The following is a 9,617-nucleotide window of genomic DNA, read 5'->3' on the forward strand; positions in this document are numbered from 1 at the left end:
TATTTAAAGGTCTAATTGTTTCGCATTAGATTCTCTCGTCTACAGTTGTCTACTTATCAGTTTCATTCATTGTAGGGTTCCTTCTTGGTGTGATCCATTTATGATTTCTTTGTTTATTTTATTTATTTACTTATGTATTATCTTTTTACTGCCTAATTATTACACAACTTTCCGGTTAACTTGTTACACATTACTTCTATTCTATTCTTCTTTTTAGATAATCTTGGTGGCTATATATAGTCCCTCTTTTGTATTTAATTTAATTGAAATTTCTGTTAATTTTTAAATTTATACTTACTAGCATTTCAATTAATTACTGTTTAGTTTATTATATAGCTGTATATATTTAGTTTGTCTGGCCATGTCGCTGTCCCCGGCTATGCCCCTCCCGGGACAGCCCCCCTACTCCTGCCCCTTCTGTCTGGGTGTGCCGGCTGCGTACAATGACATCCACAGACTCTCTCTTCATTGTGCGCACCACCACAGGGGTCAGTGGTACGAGTACGAGTGCACCCTGTGTGTCCCCAAAATGCCTCGCCCCCGCCCTCCCCCGGGGGCACACCCCACTGCCGGCCCGATGCCCTGATGCCCGCTGGGGGGCCATGGGCTTCCCAGGAGAGGCGTGTTGCCGTGGCCCCCAGTACCACCGCTCCGGTTGATGCTCCCCCTCCCTCTTGCCATGGTGCACTGCCGGCGTCACCTGGATCAACCACTATGCTGGACGGCGCCACTGTGAATGGCCCGCCCGGTGTGCTTTTCCCCACTGGATGTGATGCTGGGCCGCCACCTCGGCCTGAGGCACCGCAATGTCCCCGGTTTGCCCCGCCGAGCTACACACCCGCCCCCACGACCACCGTGCTGGGGAGCACCGCGGACTGTGCCTGCTTGCCGCTGGCGCCCGGGGGCCACCGTCGTCCCCGCCGAGCCGCGCCCCTGTCCCTCCACACTCTACGCCTGGGGGGGCCGTCATGGTAGGCCCCAGCACGTCTGGAGCGCCACCGGATGCCGCCGAGTCTGCCATCCCTTCTGTCGGTCCGCCGCTCTCCCGACTGATTAGGGGGGAGCGCTCTTTGGGCACCAGCGGCGTACCAATGTTGCCTCGGCGCATGGTGCGCCCCCTGGTCTACTCTCAGCCCAGAGTCGTCCCCTCGGTTGGTGCTTATATAGTGATGCTGCCTGTCCCACCGCGGCGGCGGCTGCAATGCCCCGAGTGCCCGGTGGGGAGCCGCGGCATGGCGCGACCGGTGGGGGAGTTTTCAGCCTGGCCTGCCCTGGCGAAGCACCTCCGGCGCTACCACCCGGGACTCCGGCAGTTCCGAGCCAGGTTTGGGTGTCGCCACTGCGGTCGTGCGTTCGACTCGCTAAAGCAAGCGAACTTGCACACGCGGTACTGTCAGCACCTCCGGGAGCTGATGCCCAGCCCGACCCCCCCCCGGCATCACCGCGAGGAGACGACAACCCCGACAATAAGGATGCTGACGACTTTGAGCTCACGCCCCAGGATGACCATCCCGGGGACTCGGGCCTGGCGCCCCGCCTGCCACCATTACCCCCGGTGCCCGGTGTCGGTGCTGTGCGCGCGACCACCTGAGCAGTCCCCCCCAAGTGGCTCTCCTCGCTCCCGGGACTGTGTGCGTGAGCTGCCGCGGCCTGCACCCCCTCCTTTCCCAGCCGACGCCGCACGCCCCTCTGCCGCCCCGCCCTCTTGCGGCCTCCCACAGCTGAACCCGGATGCCACGCCATAGTACCCCGGTGACGGTCGCGTGTGCCCTGTGCCGGAGGAGTCACCGCAGGGTGGCATGGAGACGCCGCCGCCCTGCCGACCTCGAGCGGGGAGCCCACCGGTGGCTCCCCCGTGGGGCCGGACATGCACCCCGCCTCTTCACCAGTGCGTCCTGCGACACCGGTGGCCGCCGGGTACCCGCCCCCCCAGGGGCCGCAGCGCCTCGACTTCCACCGACGCCTGGTGGTACTGCCATCTGGTGCGGTGTGCGTTATGGCGCCGCTGGAAGAGCCCCCCCACCACCTGTGCCCTGTACCCGGGCCTGTCACATCGGCTGTGATGCACCTGGGGGATACCGCGGATGCTCCCGCTGGCCCGCCGCGGGCACACCCGCCGCTGTGGACGCTCCCGAAGCCTTGGCGCCTCGACGTCTGTGCTGGGCCACCCGGACTCACGCAGCCGCCTTCGCCGCCGGAGCTCGCGACGCCGCGATGCCTGTCGACATCGGCTCCCCGGCGTTTGCTCCCCGGGCCGGAAAGCGCCGCCCGGGGAGTGCACCGCCGTTGCCCTTGCACTCGCAGCCGACCTGCCCGTGAGCCTCGGTGGGGTGCCGGTCCTCCCCCCCACCCCGCCGCCACCGCCACGTCCCCACCGCCTCAAGCGGCGACTTCTCGCTACGAGGCGGGAGGAGCCAGGGGCGAATGCTGCGCGGGACACCTCCGAGGAGGTCCAGCTGCCTCTGCCCGAATCCACTGTGCTTGAGATGGTGGCGCTGGTGCACGCGCCCCCTGCGGAGGCCGGTTCGCCTCCGTTGCTGCGTGGGTCTGTTCCTGGACGACGAGCCCTGGGTGCGGGGGATGCCTGCTCGCCAAGTGTGCGCCCGCGTATGCCAGGCAACCCAGCACCACACGGATACGGAGATCGGGTGGACAACCTGGATGCCATGACACTAGTCCCAGACCCGCCGCCTGGCTCCTCTTTGATGCCCCACGACCGCTGGGCCCCTGCCTCAGCACAGGCGCCAATCGACACCCCGGCCCATCCTGTCTCTGCTGCAACTGCCCCCAGGGACGCTCCTCCCCGTGCGCCCATTGCTCCCCTGCGGGAAAGCAGGGCACCATGCACCTATTTACGGGGGTTCAGACCTTGGCGGCCGCGGCGACCCAGCTGGCTCTCTGCAGGTGTGCTCGACCCCAACACCCTGGGCCTGCCGCTCCCGCCCACCCCGGCTCCCAGGGAGCCTCCGATCACCCAGGAGGCCTCGACCCAGACACGAGGCAGCGCACCTCCGCAGAATGATGCACCGACCGCATCCCCAACAGCCGGTGGAGGTGCCCTGCCCGGTGGTCCCGGGGAAGCCCGGGAACGCCGTCGTCGAGTGCGGGGACGTGTAACCACGGTGACCGTGCACCCGCTGCTCCGCAGCGCCGGGGGACCCACCTGCCGGGACCGGGCCGTGATCCCTCCCAACCTGGTGGCGATGATCAGGGTGGCAGCCCTGGCCAACCTGTTGTTGCGCGACGCCCTGGCCCTGACCCCTCCGCCCCAGATGGTGGCCGCAGTGATCCGGCAGTCGACACGCTAACTCCCGGGTCGCAGCGGCGCCCGGGTCCTCGTGGTGCTCACCCTACTCCGCGCCAGGAACCCACCGTCTTCCAGCGGCGCCGGCTCGACCGCATCGCCGCTGCCGATGACTCGTAACCGGCTCTAGAGAGGGTGTGCATCGACCTGGCGGCCGCCATCTCAGAGGAGGCCGCCAACCATGACCCAGGGTCGGAGAGCCAGCACGTGCCTCAGCCCGGGGCAGGCCGCGGCTGGATCCTGCCACCGGCCCCCTCACCGGGCAGAAATAATTCTCGATCAGGGGGCCGAGGGAGAGGACGCTCCCGCGGCCCCTACGACCGGCGTGTCGCACCGGGCCAGGGGTTCGATGCCGAGGCGGCCAGCGCCATTCAGCGACTGTACCGTGCAGCTCCGAAGAAGGCCTGGAGGAGGAGTCGCCATTTTGCAGCATCCTCGGCGACCGCCTCCAGGAGCACTTCGCGGCCACCTTCCGAAATGACGGCTACGCCGTGCGTCCCACCCCTCCTGCTGCAGTGGTGCAGGTGGCTCCCCCCTTGGATGAGGATGCTGAGTGGCTGCAGAGTCCTTTCACGGCAGCCGAAATCCTGGGACGCCTGCGTCGTATGCCCAACACCGCCCCGGGCCCCGATGGAGTGCGCTACCGGGACATAAAGTTCTCAACTCTGGATGCCTGGTGCTGGAGTCCCTGTTCCAGGCTCTCCAGCGTCACTCCCTTGTCCCCCAGGCGTGGAAGGAGTCCACCACCGTGCTGCTTCACATGGGCGGTGACAGGGAGGACCCAAACAACTGGTGCCTTATCTCCTTGAGCCCCACGGTATCCAAGCTGTACCTGGGGGTCCTCGCAGATCGGCTAGGCAAGTGGGCGGCGCGAACCGGCAGTGTCTCGAGGCAGCAAAATGGCTTCCAGGAATCCGAAGGCTGCCTCGAACACAACTTCGTGTTGCAGTCAGTCATCGACGACTGCCGCCAGCGCCGACGTCGGCTGGGGGTAGCGTGGCTCAACCTCCGAAATGCCTTCGGGTCGGTGCCCCACCCCTACCTGTGCCACGCGCTGGACGTCATGGGCGTGCCGCCCAGCATCCAGGCAGCCGTGCGCTATCTTTACTCGGGCGGTTCCACCAGGATCCGCACACTGGACGGACACACCGATCCGATCCCCATCCTCGCCGGAGTCCGCCAGGGCTGCCCGCTGAGCCCCATATTATTTAACCTGGGCATGGAGCCGGTGGTGAGATGCGCTGCGGCCCGGGCAGAGGAGTCGGGCTACCACATTGCTGGCCAACACCACTCCGTGCTGGCGTACGCGGACGACCTGGTCATCATGGCCAATGGCGTGGAGGCCTTCAGTCCATCCTTGACACTGTGGTGGATGTGGCGCGGTGGGCGGGGCTCTCCTTCAAGCCCCAGAAGTGCGCCACACTGCATCTGAATCGACGTCGAGGCCGCAGGGGTGTCCAGGCCACCGAGTTCATGGTGGATGGAGCGGCCATGCCAGCCCTGGAGGAGGGGGACGCCTACCGACACCTTGGCGTCCCCATTGGCTACAGGGTCGCACAGACGCCCGAGGCCGAGCTAGCCCGTCTGGCCGACGACCTGGCACGAGTGGACAGGAGCCTGCTGACCCCGTGGCAGAAAATCGACGCCACGCGGGTCTTCCTAGTGTCCCGGCTCCAGTTCATCCTTCGGGGCGGACGGGTGCGCAAGACGGCCCTGGCCGACGTGGACCGCCGGATGCGGGCCCATGTGAAACGGTGGCTCAACCTGCCCTACAAAGCCACGCCCCGCATGACGCACGTCGGACGCGCCGATGGAGGGGCCGGCCGGTCTCCTCCCGACGGCGGACCAGGCGGACATCACCACGGTGACTCAAGCCTTCCGCCTTCTGTCCTGCCCTGACGCGGTCGTGAGGGACCTGGCCTGGGCACAGCTCTGGTCGACGGTGGCCAAGAAAGCCGGCCTCCCTGAGCTGGAAGTCACGGAGGAACTACTGGCGAGGTACCTCTCGGGATCGACCGCCGCGCCGTTCGACCGAGACCCGGGAGCTCTGGAGTCCATCTGGACCTACTCCAGGAATTCCGGCCGTTGCCTCTGGCGAGCTGCCGATATCTCCTGGAGCTGGTGCCCTGAACTCCGCCAGCTGGAACTCGACATCCCGATGCCTGGCGGCGGCGAGATAGACAGGGTCCTTCTGGGCCCCAGAGCCCGCCACCAGGCATCTCGGCGCCCGGGTGATGCGCTCAAGCTTCGCCACCGCGAGGCCGTATGGTTGATGCCCGATCAGGGAAAGGCCCTGGACGCGTGCTGCCGGGACCCTGTCAGCAACCACTTCCTGCCCAATGGGAAGTACACTCGGTAAGCTGACTGGCGGTTCGTGCACCGCGCCCGGCTGAATGTGGTCCTCTAAAACGGTGCTCGCCGCGGCCCTGGCGGTGGGAACAAGGCGTGTCGCCGCTGCGGCTACGAGAGTGAGACCCTGGCTCACATCCTCAATCACTGTGGGCCTCACTCTGCGGCCTGGCAGCGACGCCACGATGCAGTGGTGACCCGACTAAGCAACGCCATCCGGCACAACGAGGGCATCGAGGTTCGTGTGAACCATCAGGTTTCGCACACCACCTCGGCCCTCCACCCCGACCTCGTCGTACTGAACGACAACCTCCGGAAGGCCCTCCTGGTGGACGTAACAATACAGTTTGATAACCGGTACTGTTTGATAACCGGTACGTGTCACTGGAGGCCGCCCGGGAGGCTAAGATACGCAAGTATCAGCCTCTCCTCGACCAGCTGAGGATGAGGGGCTTTCAAGCGGAGGTGGAGGCCATTGTGGTTGGTAGCCTGGGGTCCTGGGACCCAGCCAATGACAGAGTCTTGAGGCTGCTGAACATCGGCTGGCGGTATGCCAGCATGATGAAGCGCCTTATTGTCAGTGACACGATCCGGTGGTCCCGTGACATTTATGTCGAACATGTCACGGGCCACCGGCAGTATGTTGTTGCAGGAGTGGTGGCTGGCGATGGCCAGGGACCTGCTGGCGGTGTTGGCGCACTTGCCCCCCTGCACCCGCAGCAGCTCGACCCATGGGTGCCCGGGCCATGCTGTCGGCGGATCGCCAACCTGGAGACCCCGCCCCGATCTCCAGGGCCCATCATGGACATAGCACGACAGCCTGCCATGGTCGATGCTGGCGCCCGGGCAGTGGAATCCCGACACCTCAAGCTGGTGAACCAGGGCTGGCGTGGTGACTGGCAGCGGGGTGGCCCGGGAGCGGTCCATGGAGCTAATATACAGTAATACATCTGGAGAGGACAAGGGAAGGCCAGCAAAGGATGCGAGGTGAAGCCGGGTATCGGCGTTTGTTCCCTGCTTCCTACGCTGGAAGAAAACGAAAACGAGCCAAACATGTCTCGCGCGGCCGAAAAATCCTCCAAACTAAACTCGCAACAGCTCCGAAACTATCAAAACAATCAAACTGAAAATTTTACTGGATTATCTGTAAACATTCTTCCCCACACCGCTTTAATATTTTTTTCGAAACATGAATGCTTTCATTTTTAAAAATAAAATACCTATTTACTGCCAAATTTTTTTGTGAATACGCAGAGTAAATTTCAACATCGAGGAAAAATTTTTGTTTGCAACTATAGGTGGGGGACACCTGCGTATGGAATTAGGAAGAAGCTTCAAATTTTATTTATATACCACTCTTGACGCATTCAACCCCATACTTTTATTTTTACAGAGGGTTTAAGTGGGAATAATGTTTCAGTGGGTAACACTACCGACATATGTCTTCGTAACGCACTTCTTTTTGTTATTATACTTCTCAAATTTTATAATTTCATACACAACGTTTATAAAAAACTAATTCTTACTTACTTCATTTAATATATTACAAATCTCTTGTAATATACGTGTATTAGTAGAAGTTAGAAGTCTTTTCAATATCATGTTCATGTTCCAGTCTACTTACTCAACCAACGTAACATGCAAACCTTAGCTAAACACTGGTAGAGAATTGTTTGTAATAACTGTAATGCTATGCATATACTGACAATGTAAGAAACTTTCAATTTTATTAATTTGTTTATTAGTTTGCATAAGAATTAATAATTTTAAAAAATCATAGAATAGGCCTTTATAGACTGAAAACCTTTCACGTAGTTTCAAGTAGCGTACATAAAAGTTTTTAAATATATATAACTACCAAATATTGTTGAATATATTTAACATTTTTATGCATGTTACAACACACATATAATAACAAGCCTATATAGAATATAAAAAGACAGACGCCAAATTTTAGCATTTTGTATTTCTTTTCTCTGTGTGAATAAAATAACAGTTCTTAACGTAGTTGCTAATACTGTACTATATTTCTAAAAAAAAATACGAAAACCCCTGACATTGTCACCATAACAATGATAAATTTGCAAAATAATTAAGGCACGTCTTTTAATGCTACGAAGCACACTCTTAAGAGAAATGTTTTAAACTTATGTTGGGATTTATCTAATATCTTAAAAGCATTGTGAAACCGTTCATTTGAGGGAAACCTTAATATACCGAATACCATATCATCCTTTAATCGAGTTAGATTTTCGCTTCTTAAGACCCATTTGTCTTCAAAATGCACTGTACACAATGCATGGTTCGGAGACGCAGTCCAATTTTTCCGCTTTGTCGCTTTTTCCCAGATCTGTCGTTGATCGTCACGTTTTGGAAATCTATGAAAAAAGTAAAGAATTATACTTACAACTGAAACAACTTCTCTTTGTTAAATAGTTTTCTTAGGTTTTTCGAAAAGTTCGAAGATTAGTTACTTCTGTTTAAAACATTTGACACTTTTTTCTGATGCTTCAAAAGTTTTGGGAATTAATTTAGTTAACAAATAAAAAAAAATATTTAATACACATGAAAAGCAACGCCATCCGACTTGGAATTCATCGATTTGTACAGCCATATGCGCTACAGGAAATCACCATTGTAGCCGCACACCAGCGCCACTCAAACCTCAAGGACAAGTGGGCTGGGGCTGCGTTTGCAGTAGAAATACGCTCTCTTCCTCTTTCTTTTCAACCCTTCTTCGCAACCGGCTGGCTTCGCTCTCGCCCTACACATGTCCACTCCAGATCTTCTTACATGCTCCTTGGAGCGGTCTGGGCCCCGCCTTCTGTTGCAGGTGCACGAGAGGCGCCACGGATGGATTCCCGTCACCGGGAGCATGCCTTCCACCCCGACCTGGCGCCCGGGAGCCTGCCCAGCATCCTGAGCCGGTGTCACGAGGCGACGATGGCCGCTGGCAGCCCCGTGCCTCGGGGACAGACCAAACGCGACCTATGCTGCCACCCGTCGTTGATGGTGACGCTGAACCTGAGATCACCACACTCCCTGGCCCGGCTCCTCGGAGACGGCGTGGTGGTGAAGGATTCCGCACCATAGTGTGGCGTCCCCGCTTCCCGCCCACCCACTGAATGGCCTTCCCAGTTGAACAGTTCGGAGTTCGCGGCGCCACAGCACCGCTCCGCTGGATCTGCGTGGGAAGGGGGGCTGCAAAACGCCCCCCATCTCAAGCCAGTGGCGCACCAGCGTTTCACCGATGGAGCTACGGGGGAAGGGGGGCTGCAAAACGCCCCCCATCTCAAGCCAGTGGCGCACCAGCGTTTTACCGATGGAGCTACGGGGGAAGGGGGGCTGCAAAACGCCCCCCGACTCAAGCCGGTGGTGCACCAGCACCCCACCGATGGAGCGGCGGGGGAAGGGGGGCTGCAAAACACCCCCCGCCTTAAGCCTGTACCATATCTGTTTCTTCAAGGGCCCACCAAGGACTTGAACAATACTGGTGGCTGTCTCTCACTCACCTTATCTCTTTGTTTGTTATTAAATGCGATTATGTTCTGTTTCTATTCATTACAAGGATACCCCATGTCTTCCCACCACCCTTCCCTCCACACCTTCCGAATGGATTTTCTTGTTTAAGGCCTGGAGGGCTACCCCTCACCTGTATCATGGAATATTTAAGCAACAGCTAGATCTACGTCAGCTGGGTGTCCCCAGCCTTGAACCTCTTTATTCACACAGAGGACCTGGCTGTGGCCCCACTTTGTAATGGCATCCAGTGCCCTCATTAATGTATTCCCTTGCCATGTGTCCGCTCCGCCTAGGGGTTGGGCCGGCCGCAGCACGGCCCCACCTTCTCCAAGGAGGGTCAGGACTGAAATATAACCTCAGCCAGGACCTGCAGTAAAACCAGGTTAGCTATATTCCTTTAACATTCACTTCATTATTATTAACTTCTGGTTTGTGCCCTCGG

General features: G+C 58.5%; 1 protein-coding gene across 1 annotated transcript; it reads left to right on the forward strand.

Annotated features, from left to right (window-relative positions):
- Window positions 1-806: 806 nt before the first annotated feature.
- On the forward strand, window positions 807-3,308 carry LOC134527224 (proline-rich protein 36-like). Its single transcript, XM_063359716.1, has 3 exons — window positions 807-1,635; window positions 1,782-2,240; window positions 2,305-3,308. Exons 1-3 carry the CDS (start codon window positions 807-809, stop codon window positions 3,306-3,308), a joined length of 2,292 nt encoding a protein of 763 aa, XP_063215786.1.
- Window positions 3,309-9,617: the final 6,309 nt, after the last annotated feature.

Source organism: Bacillus rossius, chromosome 1 (genome assembly GCF_032445375.1).
Source record: "Bacillus rossius redtenbacheri isolate Brsri chromosome 1, Brsri_v3, whole genome shotgun sequence".
Classification (NCBI taxonomy): domain Eukaryota; kingdom Metazoa; phylum Arthropoda; class Insecta; order Phasmatodea; family Bacillidae; genus Bacillus; species Bacillus rossius.